The following is a 20,610-nucleotide window of genomic DNA, read 5'->3' as shown; positions in this document are numbered from 1 at the left end:
ACGGTGTGGAAGTAGATTTGGAAGAACGAGGTTAACGGTAGAGAAGGCTTCTCTACTATAGAGTTTTGACGGACCTTCTTTTGCAGGAGTATGGAGATTCGTTGACTCCTGCGGCTCCTCCTTCGCCTCGATCACTGTTTTCGAGGTGCGATTGTACCGAAGTCTTCGTCGGTTTTGAAGATGAGACCTACGATCTCTATGAAAAGAGCTCTACAGTCTCTTGACAAGTGGATGTTGTCGAAGAAGGATCTGGGCAGAAACCACCTTCTGTATGCCTCCAGCCATACTTTCTGGTAAAAGAGGTGTCTGGTACCGAACTGGGGAGAACATGGGCCTTTCTCTCCCAGCGTCGGCTGAAGCGGACTTTTCAACCTTGGTTGATTCATCGCGGAGACACGCTTTGAATGGAGCTCGTGTGACTTGGGGCAATTTCTGAGACTGATCATCTCCTCAAGGGCCTCTTCCATATTTTGAAGTGTTTAATTTCTAGACTGGTCCCTTGGGGTGATGTCTAAGAAGGCTCATGACTCGGAAGGTCTAGACCCCGAAGTCATTCTTAGTATTCTGTCATGTATGACAAGGCAGTACAAGACGGATCGAGAAGTCTCCTCTCTCTTTGGAGCGGTACTCCTTAAGAAGAGGAGTATTTTTTAGTGGCCTTCTTAACCAAGGCGGTTTCTCCCTCACAGAGAGCAGCCCTGGTTTTCGCTCCCAATGGTCAGACTTCTTGTTTCCTTCTCAGTTAGTGAAGGACATTTCTCGCTCTCTGACTGAGAAGGCGACACAGGATCTTCTCCTTCACACTGCAAGGAAGAAGAGACCCCTAGTTGCGGTTGACAAGAAAGGACCGACTTCTACTGTTCAGCCCTTTTCGAGGGAGGCCCTCCCTCCAGAGCTCCCTCTAAGAGAAGAGGTCCTGAGAGGAGAGGTAAAGCTTCTTCCTGTCCCTTTAAGAAAGGGAAGTGAGACAGACAACCTCCAAACACCAGTGGGTGCCAGGCTTCTCGAATTTGCAGACGCCTGGACATTCATAAACTCGGACGCCTCTTAGATGTCCATAATCAGGAAGGGATATCTTATCCCCTTCCAAGGACAGTCCTCCCCTAACGACTATTCCGCGGGAACTGTCAGCCAGATACAGGGACCCTGTACTGAGGGATACTCTTCGTCTGATGGTGAATCAAATGTGGGACAAACGAGCTATAGAATTAGTTCTGGAGCAAAACTCTCCGGGGTTTTACAATTGTCTTTTTCTGGTTGCGAAAGCCTCGGGGGGCTGGAGACCAGTACTAGATGTCAGCGCTCTGAACAAGTTCGTTCTAAAGGAGAAGTTCTCTATGGAGGACTTCGGCCTCAGTCCTTGCGGCTTTACGTCAGGAGATTGGATGGTGTCGCTGGATCTCCAGGACGCTTATTTTTTTTCATGTCCCGATTCACCCTTCTTCGAAGAAGTACCTCCGTTTCATGACGGGGGAAGGATCTTTCAGTTCAGGGCCTTGTGTTTCGGCCTGTCCACAGCTCCTCAGGTCTTCACAAACCTGATGAAGAATGTGGCGAGGTTTCTTCACCTCAAAGGCGTCAACATCTCTCTATATCTGGACGATTGGCTCATCAGGGCCAGAACAGAGAGACAGTGTTTGGAGGACCTTTCTTTGACCCTAGACCTGATAAAGGCGTTGGGACTACTCGTGAACCTCGAGAAGTCACAAACTGATCCCCAGACAGAACTTAGTCTATCTGGGGATTTCAGATGGATTCTCGGGGTTTTCGAGTATTTCCTTCGCAAGAGAGAATCGTGAGAGGCTTGGAGAAAGTCTCTCTCTTCTTAGGGAAAGAACGAACTTCGGCGAGGGAATGGTTAAGCCTTCTAGGAACCCTTTCCTCGCTCGAACAGTTCTTTCCTCTAGGAAGACTTCATCTTCGTCCTCTTCAGTTTTTCCTAAGGAGATCATGGAATTGAAAGACGGGACTTCTCTCCGAAATGAAACCACACCTGCAATGGTGGTTGTCACCTCTAAAAGAGAACAAGGGAATTTCTCTGGAAGTTCCGAACCCAAGCCGAGTGTTATATTCAGACGCATCGGAGAAGGGTTGGGGAGCAACACTAGGACCGAGAGAAGTGTCAGGCACCTGGAAGGCAGCACAGGTGTCCTGGCACATAAATTGCAAAGAACTTCTAGCAGTTCACTTGGCTCTAAAGTTCTTCGAACCTTTTCGTGGCAAACAGTGTGGTCCCAAGTGAATGTGGGGACAACACTACCGCCCTGTCCTACATTCGGAAGCAAGGAGGAACCACACTCTTGTCTATACGAAATAGAAAGAGATCTGCTACTTTGGACCTCCCAGAGGAACATCTCCCTCCTGACAAGATTTGTTCAGGGTACGAGAAACGTCAGGGCGGACAGACTGAGCAGGAGAAAGCCAGGTCCTTCACACAGAATGGACCCTTCATTCAGAGGTGTGTCAGAGTCTTTGGGATCTTTGGGGCACTCCTCATGTAGATCTGTTCGCCACATTCCTTTCCAAAAGGCTGGAAGTCTTTTGCTCAGTGGTGGAAGACCCAAGAGCTCTCGTGGTCGACGCCTTCCTGCTAGACTGGTCTCATGTACGTGTACGCTTTTCCCCCTTTCAAAATCCTGGGGCAAGTATTGAGAAAGTTTGTAGCGTCCAACGGAACAAGAATGACCCTGATAGCCCCGTTTTGGCCAGCACAAGATTGGTTTGCAGAGGTGCTGGAGTGGACAGTAGACTTTCCCCAGATCCCTTCCAAGAAGGATGGATCTTCTCAGACAGCCACACTTCGAGAGGTTTCATCAAAACCTCCCCGCTCTCGCTCTGACTGCCTTTCGACTATCGAAAGACTTGTCAGAGCGAGGGGGTTTTCTCGCGAAGCTGCAAGCGCTATCGCTAGAGCCCGCAGAGCTTCCACTAGACGAGTCTATCAGTCTAAGTGGGAGTTTTAGAAGGTGGTGTAAGTCTAAGAAGTTGTCCTCCTCCAGTACCTCTATAACCGAAATCGCTATTTCCTTTTGTTCTGAGAGAGGACTCTCACTTATCTGTATCGACTATCAAAGGATACAGGAGCATGCTTTCGGCAGTCTTCAGAAACAGAGACCTAGAGATTGCTGATAATAAAGATCTGCACGACTTGATTAGATCATTTGAAACGACAAAATCTAAGGAACTAACTCCTCCCAGCTGGAACCTGGATGTAGTTCTCAAGTTCCTTTCGTCTGACAGATTCGAGCCTCCTCATTTAGCTTCGTTTAGGGATTTAACGAGGAAATGCTTGTTTCTCCTATCTTTGGCGACAGCCAAAAGAGTTGGTGAACTTCACGCCCTTGAAGATGAAGTCGGCTTTAACAGAGACTTGGCCTTCTGCTCGTTTAGAACACTTTTTCTAGCGAAAAATGAAAACCCCTCGAATCCCTGGCCCAAGAGATTCGAGATTAAAGGCTTATCGAGTCTAGTGGGTAGAGAAACAGAAAGGTCTCTTTGCTCTGTAAGAGCCTTGAAGTTCTACTTACAAAGGCAAAGGAAGAAACAAATGGGAGGCTCTAGAACAAGGTCTTTGGTGTTCGATTAAGGAACCCCACAAGAATCATGTCTAAGAATGCATTAGCTTTCTTCATAAGGAGCGTCATTACAGATGCTCACAAGTTCTGTCCTGACGACTCTTTTCCGCTTTTATGAGTAAAAGCTCATGAAGTTAGAGCAGTGGCGACGTGTCTCTCTTTTCAGAAGAATATGTCGCTAAAGAAAATCATTGATACAACATATTGGAGGTGCAATTCGGTATTTGCATCTCACTATCTTAAAGACGTTCGCGTGACCTACGAGAAATGTTTTTCTCTGGGGCCTTTCGTATCGGCGGATACGATACTGGGTACGGGAGCAAACACCAATCCTTAACTTTGTACATACCTTCTACTAGATATGTTCTAGATTTCTGCTGACAAAGAGGGCTCGGTGCTGCACTGGCGGCCAGTCACTGTTGTTCAGTAAGGAACTCTTGTGATATCTTTTAGAGGAGTATTAAAAAATTATTATTATTATTTTTTTTTTTTTTTAGAATTTTTGTATGAATGCGTATTAGTTTCGAGTTATGGGTTGTTTGTAATGAGTTCGGGGATAACTCAGAACAATTCTTTATACTAACATGGTGGTTAGGATCAAGTGGTCGGGATTGGTTGTGCTCCTTCATAAGGTGTGTTGTCATAGAAGTGGTCCAGTACCCATTGACAAAGTCCTTTCAGGCTCTGCCGAGTAAGCGGTTCATATACCCATCGACAGACCCACAAGAACTCTTAGCCATAGATCACATATCTCGCTAAAGTCTTGAGGTGATGCAGACTACCGGGCTACAGCCACGAAGTCTACCACCTATCAGGTAGGAACCAAGGTTTTTCTTTTATACCTACAACTATGTTGTTTACCTCTCTATTCCTTTTAGCTGTCTCTTACCCTCCACCAAAGGGTGCCAATCAGCTAAGTATATATCTGACAGGTAAGTTCATTGTATGAAAATGATATTGTTATAATACAATAAAGTTTCATACATACTTACCTGGCAGATATATACGATTAATGGCCCACCCAGCCTCCCCGCAGGAGACAGGTGGAAGAGAGAAAATATGATAGAAAACGGGAATGGTTCCTAGTCCTGCCGCCCAGGGCAGGCAGGTAGATCACCTGACCTACCGGTAGCGAGTGGCGCGAAATTTGAATTTCTGTCGGGGATGACGGAGTCTTAGCTAAGTATATATCTGCAGGCAAGTATGTATGAAACTTTATTGTATTATAACAATATCATTTTTGTACATACTTACCCGGCAGATATATACGATGAATGGCCCACCCAGCCTCCCTTCAGGAGACAGGTGGAAGAGAAAATCTGGTTCTAGAACGGGAATGGTTCCTATTCCTGCCACCCAGCAGCAGGGGGGTAGATCACCTGACCTACCTGCAGCGTGTGCCGCGAAATTCGAATTTCTGTCGGACGTCAGAGACATAAGCAAAGTATATATCTGCCGGGTAAGTATGTACAAAACTTTATTGTATTCTAACAATATCATTTTTTTTTTGTAAAAGAAAACCTGCTACCTATTAGTCTGCTTACAAATATCCTCATTAGAATAAATCACAAATTTTGGAGATAATTTGAATTATTCTTAGAAATACTAACATACAATCTTGTAATGTAATCTCACCTTTAACCCTTTGCTCCTGTTTTTAAATAAAAAAAATTATGGATCAATGAATGGAGATAAGTAGTATCCTGCCACTCACATACCTGCCTTCCACCCACCTGCCATCATAAAACTCTTTGTTACCAAGCTCCAGCAGCCAGAACAGCTTTCACTGCAAGGTTTATCTATTATAAAAAGACTTCAGGTTTGTATATACCATAGGGAAAATCCAAATTATGTTAAGAATTTTGTATTTGAATACACTGTAGAGGATCCCAGTTTTACAGGATTGTTGTAAAAGTACATATTTTATCTATCTTACTTCTAAACTTCTAACAGGACACTAATTATATTTTCATAATTGTTTATTTAACTTCTATTGAAGTTTTATTGACATTTTATGCCCCCCTTTTTTTTAGCTACACCTGTAGGCTACCTAAACCAGGAGAAACAATTCATGGACATAAATTTAGTATTGGGTTTGGTGGCAAAGGGGCTAACCAGTGTATTGCAGCAACAAGACTCGGAGCAACTACAAGTATGGTGGCTATGGTATGACTGAAGAATTAATATTATTTATATGGTATTTATTGAAGTCTAAAAATGTTTACAAGTAAGTGTTTTGACTTGTTGGTATAGTTTGATAATAGTGAAAAATTCCAAATCATTTAATTTTGTATATGTATTTATGTTCAATTGAAAACTTTCACATTACAGGAAAAGTTATAAGTTGCTTTGTTCTGTATATGAATGTCATAAGTTTTTATCAGTATGTTGTGCATTGCATAAATCTTTATAAAAGCATAAAGTCCTTACCATTTTATGATAAAGTACTACCACCATATCACCATATTTCAGTATCCTATTGTTTTTTGGGTAGAGTAGCCTATCAGCTTCCCAGTTCAGCAGTCTTGTATTTCTGGGCTAAACCTGGGTCGCTCAGTGAAATGTTCCTATAGCACTCATTTCTAAGGTGTAAATATTGCTAAATATACCAGAGAAAAAACTATATGGATAATACCAGGATAAACCTGGTTCGCTCATCCCTGTATTAGGGTGTCGGTATAAAACTGGCGATGACAATGCAGAATGCAGGTCCCATTGGAGTGACCTCCAGCGGACCTACATGTAGTGATACTCCGGTATTGATTCTAATATTACATACTCCGCCAGATACATATCCGGCGAGTCCATACAAAGGTACTACTTATGCATCATTTTGTAATTACAGATGGTATGCTGTCAGAAGACAACCTGCACTGCAACCCTGCAGCAGCAGGACAGACAGGAAGTATGCCGCACTCACACAGTCTGTGCGGTCCAATGAACGACTTGTCGGTCTGGCAACCAGTTGAGAGTGAAGTGGTTACAATTTGGTTTTGGGACTTCAATACCGAGACGGTAAGTACCAATTCATTGAATGATTAGTTCACTGAATGAGATATTGTAAATAATTGGAGAGATATTGAGATAGTTATCAATGCGTAGAATACTTTTAAAAGAGAATACTTTTTAAAAAAGTAACTATCTCTTTCAGAAGCTCCCTTATCTACCCAAATGCGGAAGTATCAGCAACGGTACCAGTAAATTTGGCAGCCCCAATCATTGCCAAGATCCACGAAGATAAACAGGCCGTGCTGGCAGACGACCTAGTGGGTTAGAATAAGAAGTCGTTGGAGAGGTTGCAGCAATCAACCTGGACCACGAACCAATGAAGGCCGATATCCAGGACGAAGGTAGGCTACATGAAGCATTTGGTAAACGGGCAAAAGGACTACCTTTTAGCTCGTCTCATTCTTCTTCTTCATTTTAAGAGTTTACCAAGAGACCTACGACTTCGAGGGATAAGCCAGGGTCGGTAATCCCTAAGGTAAGCTGAAATAGTCACTCATAGGTCTATTACAAGTCCCTTACTAAACCTTACAAACTGAAGGCTATTTGGGAAAGTCGTTCTAGTTCGTCATCAGCCACCAAACTGGTGACGAACACAACAAAATCTTCCACACACAGGCAGGCATCGAAGACAAAGGCATCTAAACCCAGATCCTAGGATCCCGGGTTTAACCCAACATGTTTTCCAGCTTGCTGAGGCAGGAGATGGATAACCTGACTCAGCCCAATTCTAAATAACATCACAACTCAGTTGTTCTCGAACATGAAAATGTCAGGTCAGCCTATTCAGTCGCTAGTAGAAGGATTGAAGATATAGGAGACCTCGAAGTAAGGAGCCCTCCAACTCGGAAAGCCACAACAACTCCGGGCAGTACCAGACACATCCAAATTGTGTCCCTTCAAATCCATAATCCTTGGTGGTTACCAGCACATGCCCTCTTCTCAGAGGGCATGCTGGCGATTGAGGGCGGGGAAGGGAACCCGGCCAATAGAGGACTTTGAGTCCCTTTCACCGGGTCTCCAATTCCCTTGTTCAGGCTATGCACGTCTGATTGAGAACGCACTGATCTGTGAAGACAAAACGCCCAAGGAAATGGCCATCTTCCCCAGAGACCAAGCTCAATCAGCCTGGGTTCAAACCCTGGCAGATTGGGAATGCACAAATACCAAACTGACACGCCACAATAATCCCTTCACGATTTTTGTGGTGCTAGACGACACGCCCATTCCATGTACCTCTAAAGTAATAGAGATTACACTTCAGGCAACAGCAATGGACAAATCTATGCATTATATCAGAGAGACGGATTTACCATCCGTGGTCTCTCTGGGAGGAATGGAGTGCGGGGTAGATGCCCCGGCGACATTCTTGGTAGGCATATTGAACTAAAATTGTGCTACAACGCTCTTCAGCGAGCTTTTACCTAGACTCCCAGAAGCACTGGTAAAGGCGAAGTATGAAGCCAGAAGTCGCTTGACTAGGTCTATCAATTCCGCCACTATAGCGGAAATGACAACCTCGGTCTATACGGACAAACCATGGTTCAAGATCCGGACAAGTCATTGCTTCACACCTTACAGTGCGATGTATATATGACTTTGCAATAGCCAGGAAGAACTGCAGAAAGCACGTCTTGGCCGATGCGTCTATTCACCAAGCAAACTTGTTCCCTGAGACTGTAGTGAACAGAATCCCAGGCGAAGCAGCTAAGGTCAACCAGAGCTTGCGAGTTCGCTGGGGCTTGATCCCCAAGAGGAGATTTGAATCCTCTGGAACACAGCCCACAGGTATGAAGAGAGCAAAGGGGATCTAGTCTTCTTAGACGGCTTAACCTCAAACAGTGGTACAAGCTGTTCCAGTAGGCCAGCTAGGTCAACCATCCACCTCAAATGGTCAGCCATAACAGTCCGTGCTACTGTAGAACCAGCCCTCTCAACAGCACCAAAGCTCGGCTTCTTTACCTCTTCCCCGGCCATAAGGCCTCCAATAAGAACCAGGTGTATGTCACGGATACAACAGGTTCACAAGAGGTACCTGAGCTAGAGCAACTTTCCGTAGAGCTGGCGGAAGAACTTCCGGCAAGGAAGAGACTTCACAGAAAGCCAGCGCAACCGACCTTCGGCGAACCAGTGAGACTCCTCAGGTAGGAGGAAAGCGGTGCTTATTCAAGAACTGCTGGGAATCAGCACTTGGTCGAACAGCATAGTACCAAGAGGTTGGGTATGGAGTAGGGAGAAGGGCTCTCCTCCATCAACTAAAGTTTATCAACATCTAAATGCCGGATGAGATAAAGGACACCTAATACTTTCTGTAGAAGAAAGTAATTACAGGTGCAAATATTTAGAATTTCAGGGACGCTTCTCCAGCGATTCCATGAAGATTCAATCAAACCAAGAGTAATATTAGACTTGTCTCATTGAAACTCATACATTCAATACGACAAGTTCCATATGCTAACTGTTTTTGCAGGTACGGACCTTACTTCCCTGTGGGGCCGTCACAATACCTATAAATCTTATAGATACTTACTATCCCGTTCCAGTAGCAAGTCATTTATGCCTTTTCCTAGGCTTCAGACTAGGCAACAGGCTTATGCCTTCAAGTAAGGCTATTCGGGCTTATCAGAGCACCCAGAATATTTACAAGATAGCGGAAACAGTAGTGCAATAACTGAGAACCCAAGGGATAAGCCTAGTAATCTCCTAGACAACTGGCTCATCTGAACTATAAACGTCAAGGAATGTCTCAAGGCAACCATAAGTGATAAAAATTCTGGAATTCCTAGGATTCCAAATCACAAGGAATCCCTTCACACTCCGACACCACGGTTTCAGTGTTTAGTAAACAATGGGACCTCAAATCACACAACTATCGATCCCACCGGGGAAAAAAGAAAGGAAATAGCAAGGCTGCAAGACAGTTCCTCAAGGTAGACAAGCATCCCGGAGGAACCAGGAAGAGTTCTAGGCTCACTCCAATTCGCGTCAGTAACAGGGACTCTACTAAAAGCCAACGGAAGGCTATATTCCGGGTTTGGCGGAGTAGAGCGAACAGGGAATTGCGAGATTTCCCGCATCCCGCACATTTTACAGAGAGACTCCGTCCATGGACAGAAGTCAAGAATCTGACAAAATCATCACCGGTATGGTTTCCTCCGCCAAGTTTAGTGGTCCATATGGATGCTTCACTAAGCAGTTTGGGAGACTACTCCCAATATGGAAACGCTCAGGACACTTGGTTCCTAACGCCCTGCTAGCTTCATAACAGTGTTTGGAAGCCATGACAGTATTCTATTCTTAGTAAGTCTCCTCAGAGAGCAGCTTTCAACCAAGCCACATAATCAGGTCATGAGAACAATCTTTTCATTGACAACAAGAAACAGTGGCATCTGTCAGCAACTCACTTGGCAGGAGCAAGAAGTTAGTGGCAGATGCACTGTCAAGGACAACTCCGCTACAGTCGGAATAGTCCTTAGACAACAGGTTATTTAGATGGATCAGCCAACAGAATCCAGATCTCCTAGTAGAATTATTGCCACAGAATCCAACCACAAGTTACAGTATTTCATGTGCCCTCAATCTGGACCCCATGGCCCAGGCCACGGATACCAGATAGGTTGGAACATCTGGCAGAGGATTTATTTTTTCCCTCCAATAATCTACTAAGGCAAGTTCTAGGCTAACTCCCATCCTTCTAAGGACGGATTGGGCTGTTAACCCCCAACGGACTCAAGAGCAATTGTGACCCGTTGCTAGGGAAATCGGGACTCCACCCCAGACGGACCCCAACCCCAGACTGGCACGATTAGTATAACAAGGGTGGCGGATGCTTCCTCAAGGATTCGGAGTGTCCTAACTTTATGGAATTCATGAATTTCACGGCACAAGAAGATGCCAATATGGATCCTATTAACACCTTGTTCTTAGAATCAGACAACGGAAGTCCACGGGGAGGTCCGCAACCATGCGGAATCGTTCCAGCAACTGTCACGAGATTTGACAGTCCTGACTAATCTCTCCCCTAATTCCTACGACTCCCTTTTCTAAGCAGTACGATTCTACAGTAAACAAGCTAGCCTTTTTCCTAAAAAGACCCAATAGTTATGACGATGAATACGAATCTGGCTGTTACGTTCCTTAGGACCCTGTTTAGAAAGGGCCTACCAGCTAGTGTTATTACCACGACCAAATCTGCTTCAAGGAGGTACTCCAGTTTGGTTCCACATTAACAGATTCATAATTTCATCGATTCCGAGAACTTGTGCTAGCTAGAACAAAATCATATTGATTTTCTTCCATCCAGAGAAGTTTTAGTATCTCCAGATCAAATTCTTGGCTAAAAATGAGGATCTTCAGAGTAGGTGGGCCCCTTAGAAGATTGTCCCACTTCCACAGGATCTATCCCTATGTCCAGTCAGAACTTGAGATCAATTTTAGACAGAACTTCAAATAAACTTCAGGTCCTTTATTCATTCGAGAGATGGTGGAACAGTCTCATTTAAGTAATTAAAATAACAATTTATAATTTTTGACAGGCTAACCGGAATCAATTCCACATGTACATGATGTCCGAGCAGTAGCTGCCTTAATAATTCACTTCCACCACATGAACTGAGTTCCTCGCTGGCCGAGTGGTTTTCGAGCTGGGCTGCCAATCCGGTGGTCTCAGGTTCGATTCCCGGCTCGGCCAACGCGGAATCAGAGAAATTTATTTCTGGTGATAGAAGTTCATTTCTCGATATAGTGTGGTTCGGATCCCACAATAAGCTGTAGGTCCCGTTGCTAGGTAACTAATCCTTCGGGCCAGCCCTAGGAGAGCTGTTAATCAGCTCAGTGGTCTGGTAAAACTAAGATATACTTAACTTTTAACCACATGAACTTTGATGACCTTAAGAAGTATATAAGATGGAATTCAAGTATTTAATCACCACTACCTTAAATCCTTGAAAGCCCTTAAATAATTCAGCAGTGGCAGTGGGGGAATATTGTTTCCCCTAACACAGCCTAGTCATGTTGACATACCTAGTCGTAAAGACCTTGTCCTTCCTTAGCTCCGTTTCTCTCCTAACCGCCTCGCTTAGTCTCTAGCCTTCTTCTCGGGGTTTTTCACTTGGATTGTATAATTGAACCATTCTTGTACTGGTTATAATTAACTACTAATTATATCCATGTAAAATATATAGTATTACATGTTGACGTAGTAATCACACAGGCCTTACCAGTAATTGTTTGTGGTAATAGTATATACTTACTAGAGTAAGAACCTAGACTTAAGATATTGTTAAAATCTGTTTAGATTTAAGCAATTTATTTAAATAGGGTAGAATTACCTTAGAGTTAGTTTCTCCTTTCCAGTAGTCTTATAGAGTATATCCAAGCTTGTGGGAACAATTCTCTGTTACTATTTCATGGAGCGACACAGGTTTAGCCCAGAAAAGGGATTTTGACAAAGGAAAAATCTATTTCTGGGCGATGACCTGTGTCGCCCAGTGAACCCACCCTTGGCTTCCTCACCCTATAGGCCCAAGCTTGGGTGCTATTTTCAGGAATGGCTATCGAGGCGCTAGTATTAACGGTAGTGGGCGGTAGATGGCGCTGGTAGGGCGCCTAATTTGAAAGGGGAAATTGACAAAGGAAGAGACTAAATGGCAGAAGACCTCTGGTAGTGGTATCTAACTACCCAGTTTTATACCGACACCCTAATAGTACAGGGGTGAGCGAACCAGGTTTATCCTGGTATTATCCATATAGTTTTTTCTCTGGTATATTTAGCAATATTTATACCTTAGAAATGAGTGCTATAGGAACATTTCACTGGGCGACACAGGTCATCGCCCAGAAATAGATTTTTCCTTTATCAAAATCCATTTATTAGAAAAAGAGTTGTTACAGTTTTTACTGGTTTCAGTAAGCAAAACTATTGACTTGTATGTTAAAACTAAATTATTGTACATAAGTTTTCAGATCAATATTTTTTTAGGCAAAATATAAATAAAGTATGAGGAGTTTCATTCCATTTTTATATTGCCAGGTCGGAGAAGATTCATTTGGACATAACTATCTTGAAAACTTCAAAGCAAATCATGTAGACACGAAGTATATTGGAGTAACTAAAGAGGCAGCCACTGGTGTTGCACCCATTGCTGTAGATGATTCAGGTGAGATTGTTACTGAACAGTGCTCAATATTTTCTTATCATTTACTTATGAGATTTATTATTTTCAAATGTACTTGATGTGATGCAAAGTCTGCTTTACAATTTGAGGTAAATTTTCACCAACATCAATTATCAAATAAGAGAATTTGAAAAGTAGATCATATCAGATTGTATTCTCTATCATTTGATTGTTTACAGATATGATTCTGCTTTAGATCCACTTTTTAATTTCTATGTGACTTAATTCATGTTTGTTCATACGCAAACAAACCTTTGGTCTTAACAGTATGGAGGAGTAATTTTAGTTTATATTTGACAACATCTACAAAGGTTGTGTGAGAGAGAGAGAGAGAGAGAGATTGGTGGAAGAATGAATGGGAGTGGTTAGATGGCGGTCGGAAGCATGTCTGTTGTGGCGCTCTGTAGGTAGTCAATGGAAGTCTGTTACGAGAGTTGTAAACAGTGAGGCGTCTGGTCAAGTCAGTGTTGGTTTTGGCAGCAGTTTTCCTTTGGTGTGTCGTTGTTTGGGTGTTATTTGATAGATTTTGGGGTTGTGAAGTTGTTGTGCGTGTGTCTGTCTGGTTGTGGTGAGGTTAAGAAGGTTGGTGGTGCATTTTCGGTGTCTGTTAGTGGTGGTTGGGGCAGGGTTGGTTTTGGCGGGTTGTTGTACTGCTGTAAGTCGTGTGGTTGTCGTGTTTTTTCAGGCGGTTGGTGTTCATCTGCATTTAGTCGTTGGGTTATTGAGTTTTTGTGGGGTTGTGGGTCCCGGGTGGTTGATTTGTGTTTGGTTGTCGGCGGTGGTTGTGTGTTGGCTACCCTATAGCCTATATCCAGTGGACGACAGCACAGCCTAGTCCTAGGTATCAGAAGCCAGCGGTGAGTACCTGTTTGTGTTTTTTGTTCGGTATGTAGGTATTGGGGCAATTGTCCTGCTGTGTTTTTTTAGTGTTAAGTGGAAGTGTGATTGAGGGTGGGTTTGATAGCCAGACAGGTTAAGTTTATGTGGGGAGGTTACTTGTTTTTGTGATCCCGCCACATTATTTTTTTGGCGGCCGGACAGGGACTGTTGGTGTGGCAGCTGCGGACAATTGGTTCTAGGCTAGTGTGTATGAGTGGTGAGAAAGTTTTGAGATGGAAGGATTGAGTGAGGTGGAGAGGCGAAGGAGGAGTTGAGGTTGGAGAGGGAAGTAAGAGGACAATTAGAAGTGGATAATGAGAGGTTGAGGGTAGAGTGTGAGGAGCTGAAGAGCGAGTTAGAGGAAATGAGAGGAATGCTAAGGAGTGCAAAAGTGGAAATGAAAGAAGAAGTGAAAGGAGCAGAAGAAAGAATGGTTGAAAAATGGATGAAAAATTCTTAGGGATGATTGAAAATGCAGTGCAGGACGATGATGAAGGGGTTCATGGGAGAGGGAGCTGTAGGGGTAGGCCTACTAGGTCTTGTGATAGGTCAGAAGTGGTAAAGACAGTGGAAGAGCGAGGGGATGAAACTACGAGTGACGAAGGTGACTTGTTTGTGATAGGTAAAGGAAAGAAGGGAAAGAGACAGGATAAGGATAAACCTGAGGACAAGAATAAGAAGGGGGCTGAGGAAAAGAAGACGATTAAGGGAAAGAAGGTTAGGAAGGATGACGGACAGGATGAGACTAGGACTGAATACATTGGGGAAAGGGCTGAGAGTGATTTGGATAGCGGTGAGTGGAACAGGTGGGTAGAGAAAGAAGGGTAAGAAGAGCGTAATGAATCGGAGGAGCATGGATGTTAGTATGGAAGTTGATTCCTATATTCGGACGAGGTAAAGAGGGATCAGAATGGTAGTAGCGAAAGTGAGAGTGAGCGGGAAGTACGAAAGGCTGTATATATGAGAGAGATACCTAGAATGTGCACAATACGAGGAATATGGTAGTAGGACATAGGGGATTTTTTTAAGGAATATGAGAGGTATTGTGAGGCAAAGTATGGGGATAATAAGAGAGTCTGGGCAAGAGAGTTGGGTGGCTTTTTGACGGGATTTTTGTTGAATATGTATGGGGTAATGATGAGTGTAGGGAATGTGCCGTATGAGAGTGTGAAAGCCAGGATTGTGGAACAGGCGAAGAGGATAAGGAGTAGTGTTAGATATAGGAGAAAACATGGTTTTGATGAGGCAAGAATGAATGTTGGTGAGTCGTTGTCGATGTATGTGTGCAGGTTGGAAACATTGGCCAGGAAAAAGTTTGGGGACGAAGGGATAAATGAGTGTAAAGAGTTAGTGAGGAAGTTGTTGGCAACTGTGCCTGAGAGTGTGTATGAGTTTGTAAATCTGAAACGTAAGGAGAAAATGCGATGGACGAATGAAAGGTTGTCGTGGAACGACATTTTGGAAATAGTAGAGGATTATGAGTTGGATAGGTGTATGAAAGAGAGTAGAAGTGTTAGTATTAGGACTGAAGTGGCTGATGTTATACCAGAGTTTAAGAGCTATAGGGAGGCAGTTTTGGAAGGGCCAAGGCGAATGGCAGAGCGAATGGTTGATAGGAGCGTTAGAGCCAGTAACGTAAGTATGGTTAGCCCTAAGAGAGATCGGAGTGCAAGCGTTGGAAGATTAGGGTCGGTTAGTCGTGAACGAGAGCAGCAATGTTACAGATGTGGAAAGCTAGGGCACAGGAAGAATGAATGTCGGTGGGCGTTGGGAGCTTGCTTCGGGTGTGGGCAAACAGGGCATTTGGTGAGCGAGTGTAAGAAAGATAGGGATGTTAAGTGTTACAGGTGTGGGCAAGTAGGGCATATAGCAAGTGGATGTCGAGGTACTCGTGTGACTGAGGTTTGCGGTAATTGCGGGAAGAATGGGCATTATGCTAGGATGTGTAAGGAACAGCGGGCAAAATGTGTTGAATGTGGAATGGAAGGTCTTGTGGCGATTGTGTGTAGGCAAAAGAGGATGAGTCAGGTTGGGAGTTCGAGAAACTAGGTACAAAGGGGATTCAGTTGGGTGGGTCCTCTGGTGTGCAGTCAGTAAGAGTGATGCATGTGCGTGAAGGATTGTTGCATGAAAAAGGGTTTGGAGGAAGAGCTCATGAATGTATGAGTGTAAAAGTGAGGTGCAAAGGGGTGTGTTTGGTTGCTTTCATTGATACTGGGTGCAGTGTCAGTGTTCTTTTTAAGAATGGATGTGACAAGTTGCTGAGTGAGTGTGAAATTAGGAAATGTAAAGGGGAGGTACAAGGAATAGGAAATTTGGGTATGCCTGTTGGTGGGAAGGTTGCGGGTTGTGAAAATGTAGAAATCGAAGGGGTAGTGATGGATGAAGGTGACTTTTGTGTGATCGAGGGAAGGAGTGATAAGTATGATATGTTGTTAGGATACAGGTTCCTGAAGAAGTGTGGGATGGTGGTCCATCCGAGCAGGAATATGATTGAGTTGCATAGGAAGGGGAATGTACATGGAGAGTGTACGTGGGATGGGGATGGAGGAGTAAGCAGTAAAATATGGAAGGGAGTGCCGTTGGTTGCGAAAAGAGAGTGTAAAAGTGCCGCGAGAAGTTGGAGAAGTTGTTAGTGTGAAAGTTGCGTGGCCCGATAGTCTTGGATTGTCAAAGGTGACAAGTGTGCATATGTGGTTGAGGGTGTGGATGCGAACAAGTTGGTAAGACGAGTGTGCATGTGTACGACGGGATTTTGGATATGGAGAATCCTCGGGTTTTTGTGGCCTCATTGCCGAGTGTTAGGAAAAAGCGAGTGCGGGGTATACGTGAAGGTGATTGTGTGGGGTTGTTGTATACGTTGGTGGATGTGGACGACGAAAGATATGTTAGGGTGCGGCAGGTGATGACAGGTAGCATGAAAGAAAGTGATGAGTGGAAGTATGATGAGTTGAGAGAAAGAATTGGGGTGGATGAAAATGTTGGTGATGACGAGAGGGAGCGGTTGATGCAGATGTTGTGGGATAGGCGGGGTGCGTTGAGTCGGGGTGATGAGGATTTCAGGGGATCTAAGCTCCCAGAGTTCAGATAGTTTTGAATGACGATACCCCCATATATCAGCGTCCCCGACACTTTTCTGCGCCTATTGCCCGAGAGATTGAGGAACAGTGTGAGGAACTTGAGAGAGTGGGAGTGATCGAGAGGAGCGAGAGTGCTTGGAATAGTCCCATAGTCCCAGTACGCAAGACAGATGGGAGTTTGAGGATGTGTGTGGATTACAGGAAGGTGAATGAAGTGACTGTGAAGGAGCGATTCCGATGAATGTGGTGTCTGATTGTGTGTATAAGATGCATGGGATGAGAGTGTTCACAAAATTGGATTTGGTAAGGGGCTATTACCAGATGCCTCTTGAGGAAGGGAGCAGGCATGTTACGGCTTTTTCGAGTGGTAGCTGCCACTATCAATTCAAGAGGTTAAGCTTGGATTGGCTAATGCGCCTGCTGCCTTCCAGAGGGCGATGAATGTAGTTTTGGCTGGTTTTGATAGAAGGAAGGTGACTGTGTTTATAGATGACGTTTTGATTGCAAGTGAGACTGTTGAGGAGAATGTGGAACTGCTTGAGAAGGTGTTAGAACGGTTGGAAGAGGTTGGAGTGAAAGTGAAGCTGGAGAAGTGTACGTGGTTGGCTGGGGAAGTGGAATTTCTTGGTCATAAGGTGAGTGCGAGTGGTGTAAGGAAGAGTGAAAAGTTTGTGGAAAAAGTAAAGGAGTTTCCACGTCCCCGGACCGTGCGGGAGTTAAAGGGTTTTTTGGGTTTGATTGAGTTCGGGAGGAAGTTCGTTAGGGATTGTTCGGGTATAGGGAAGCCGTTGACTGAATGGACCGGGAAGAAAAAATTGTACTAAGCTAGGTGGGATGAGCGAATGGTGGGAGCATTTGAGAGATTGAAAGAGGAGGCTTGCTAGGGACGTCACCTTGGCTTTTCCGGACTACAGTGAGGATGCCAGTAAGCTTGAGTTGTATGCTGATGCTAGTAAGTTTAGTATGGGAGGATGCTTGGTGCAGATGCAAGAGGTGAATGGGGAGGGACAATTGAGAGTGATTGCGTATGTGAGTAAAGCTTTTAATAAAGCAGAGCTTAAGTATTCGGTGGTTGAGAAGGAGCTTGCGGCAATAAGGTTTTGTGTGAAAGCGTTGAAAGTGTTTTTGTATGGGGTAAAATTTGTCATAAGGACAGATCATCGGCCGTTAGTTTATATGATCAAGAAGGAAAGTGTGAATGCTAGGATTGCGAGGGACAAATTGAGGATTTGAGTGAGTTTGATTTTAGCTTAGAATATGTGCCGGGGAGTAAAAATGTGATTGCTGATACGATGTCTAGGATGCATGGTTAAGGACAGTGGTGTTGTGAAAAGTGACTGGGATCCGAATATGGTACCTGAGGGGTTGGTTGTAAAAGAGAGGTTTGAAGGGAATGACAGAATGTGTGAATGTTTGTTTTCAGCATTGAAAAACTTGGAAGGTAAGGGTCTGGTTGAAGAGGTACCCGGTAGTGTGAATGAGTTGCGAGTGAAGTTGATGAGTGATGTGCAGAAGGAAGTGGCATGTGCGGAGGAACAAGGTGGGCAGGGAGAAGTGTTGTATGAATTGTTGTCAGCAGTAGCTGAGTTGTTTGGAATAAAAGTGTTGTTGTATTTTGGATGGTGGGACAGACCGGTTGAATATCGAGGAAGGGTGAGTACTGGTAATGAACGTGGGGTTTTGATGATTCAGTGCGGGGAACGTGGTTGTAATTGGTTGGTTACAAAAAGGGACTGTGAAGGGGATCTGAGTCAGAATTGTGGAAATGGGGAGTTAGCTGAGGATGAATGTGATGAGGATTGTGATGTGGATAACCAGGTGAACGTGGTAGTGAATGTGTGTATGCATGGGACTCGAGGGAAAATGGTGACGTTTGTCCAGTAAATGATAGTGAGTATTGTAGTTTGGTTGACACAGGGAGGGCACAAGTTTCCTTGGTGAGGTGGGTCAGTGGTGAGTGAACTTGAGAGATGTGATTGGGAAGTGAAAAGGCAGTCTACAAGTGTGAGAATACATGGGTTAGGACAAGGAAGTGTTTTAGTATGGGAAGAGGTACGGTTAAAGGTTAGGTTGGGAGATCTTGAGGTAATGCATAACTTTATAGTTATAGGAGAAAATGATATGCCATCTTGTTTTTTATTAGGGATAGATTTTTTTGAGGATCCACGATATAGACGTAGATGTAGGAAATGGAATTCTTAGAAAGGGGGGCAGGCAAGTAGCTAGGATTCAAGATTGTAATGTGGTTTGTAGCAAACTTTGTGGGTATGATTGATATTGTAGGAGTAGATTAATGATCTGTTGAGTGAGGGAAGAGATTGAGAAATTGCAAAATAAGTGCCTGGAGGATAATGTGTTGTTGCAGACAATGTGTTTTGGGAGGAGTGCGTGTGGAAGACTGGCCATGTGAGTTGGATGTATATAAGAGGGTTGCTAAACGTTTTGTGGTGTGCAAAAACATAGTGTACTTTTTGCATCAGGAAGGGGTGTATGACAAGGAAGTGTATGTGCCAGTGTTTTCTGTTGAGTCAGCTGTGAGTATGTGTTTGTTGGTGCATGATCGGTTTGGGCATATGGGAAAAAAATAAGTGTGGAATGCATGAGAGAGAGATTGTATGCTCCTGGGTTGAGTAAGATTTGTGTGGATGTGGCTGTCACGTGTGAAGACTGTCAGAGGGAAAGTATCAGAGTGTGCATGCAAGTCCACCTGTGTTGCGATTGCAGATGAAAGAGCCGTTTGAAATGCTTGTGATTGATTGTGTTTCTTTGCCCAGGACTGCGAGAGGACACGTGGGGATGATTGTGATGGTGGATCACATGAGTAAATTTGCTTATGTGGTTCCCATCAAAGATAAGAGGAGTGAAACTGTTGCACGAATGGTGGGTCAAGTGATGTTGCCCATGTGTGTGTGTAAGCCGGCAAAAATGTTGAGTGATAATGGACCTGAGTTTGTGGGATGGGAATTTGAAGAAATGTTGAAGGAATGGGGTATTGTGCATGTGTATTCTACTCCGTATATGCCCAGTGCAAATGGGTTGGCTGAAAGGACTGTTAGGACGATGACTGAGATTTTGCGAATGATGAGTAAGAGCGACAAGGATTGGGATATGTAGTAGGACGTGCAGTTTGGGTATATAATGCCACACTGCAGAAGAGTATAGGTATGTCTCCTTGTAAATATGTGTTGAATTTTGAAAGGATTGTCAGACCGCGGTTGGGTCTGTCAGAAGGTGATCGGGATTTGTGGAAGAAAGCGAGTGAAAGGTTTTGAGAGTTTTAAGATTGGGGATAAGGTGTTGAAAGAGGTGGTTGAGATGGGAAGAATGAATGTGAATAAAGTAAGGGAGAAATTTGAAGGGCCTTTTGAGATTTTGGAAGTGGGACCGAGTGGATTGAGTTATGTTTTGGGGAAATTGCGAGTAGGTGGGGGACTGGATGAGGTTAGGGCACACCATAACCAGCTCCGTAAGTGGAGGGAAGTACCACACTATGTTCGGGAGAATGCGATGAGTGAGTGGTTGAGGGTGAATAAGTATGAGCCGACTGTTGGTGAACAAATTTGGTCTGGGAGATCGACAGTTGGTGTTGGTTGAGTATGGAAGAAAACAGAAGAAGTGTGGAGGGTAGAGGAAGTGGAAGGGAAAAGCGTGAACGGCATGGTAAAGGGGTTGGTGGTAGGGTGCAAACGGTTGATAAAGCGTGTGCTACGGATGACTTTGGGGAATGAATGATACTTGTGGTGTATGTGGGTTTGAGTTGACAGGGACAAGTAAGACTTCAGTGAGAAGGAAACTGAATAGTGAGGAGGTGGTTGATAGGATGGATAAGTCTTTGCAGGAGTTTGACAGAAGTATGGATGAACTGAGTGGTTTGGTGGCCGAAATAGGGGAGAT

General features: G+C 44.2%; 1 protein-coding gene across 7 annotated transcripts in view; it reads left to right on the top strand.

Moving 5' to 3' along the window:
* The window catches only part of LOC135216933 (ribokinase-like), a 248,744-nt gene that overhangs the window by 43,030 nt on the left and 185,104 nt on the right, over positions 1 to 20,610 (top strand). For all 7 annotated transcript variants that reach the window (XR_010314980.1, XM_064252482.1, XM_064252483.1 and 4 more), the window contains exons 3-4: positions 5,609 to 5,741; positions 12,613 to 12,739. Coding sequence is in view for 6 of the 7 variants with exons in the window: in XM_064252482.1 (XP_064108552.1) it covers positions 5,609 to 5,741; positions 12,613 to 12,739 (260 nt within the window). In the remaining variant the exon portion in view is untranslated. The remainder of the gene's footprint in view (positions 1 to 5,608; positions 5,742 to 12,612; positions 12,740 to 20,610) is intronic.

Source organism: Macrobrachium nipponense, chromosome 6, assembly GCF_015104395.2.
Source record: "Macrobrachium nipponense isolate FS-2020 chromosome 6, ASM1510439v2, whole genome shotgun sequence".
NCBI classification, from domain to species: Eukaryota; Metazoa; Arthropoda; class Malacostraca; order Decapoda; family Palaemonidae; genus Macrobrachium; species Macrobrachium nipponense.
Note: the sequence above shows the minus strand (reverse complement) of the source record. Positions and strands in the feature narration are given on the sequence as shown.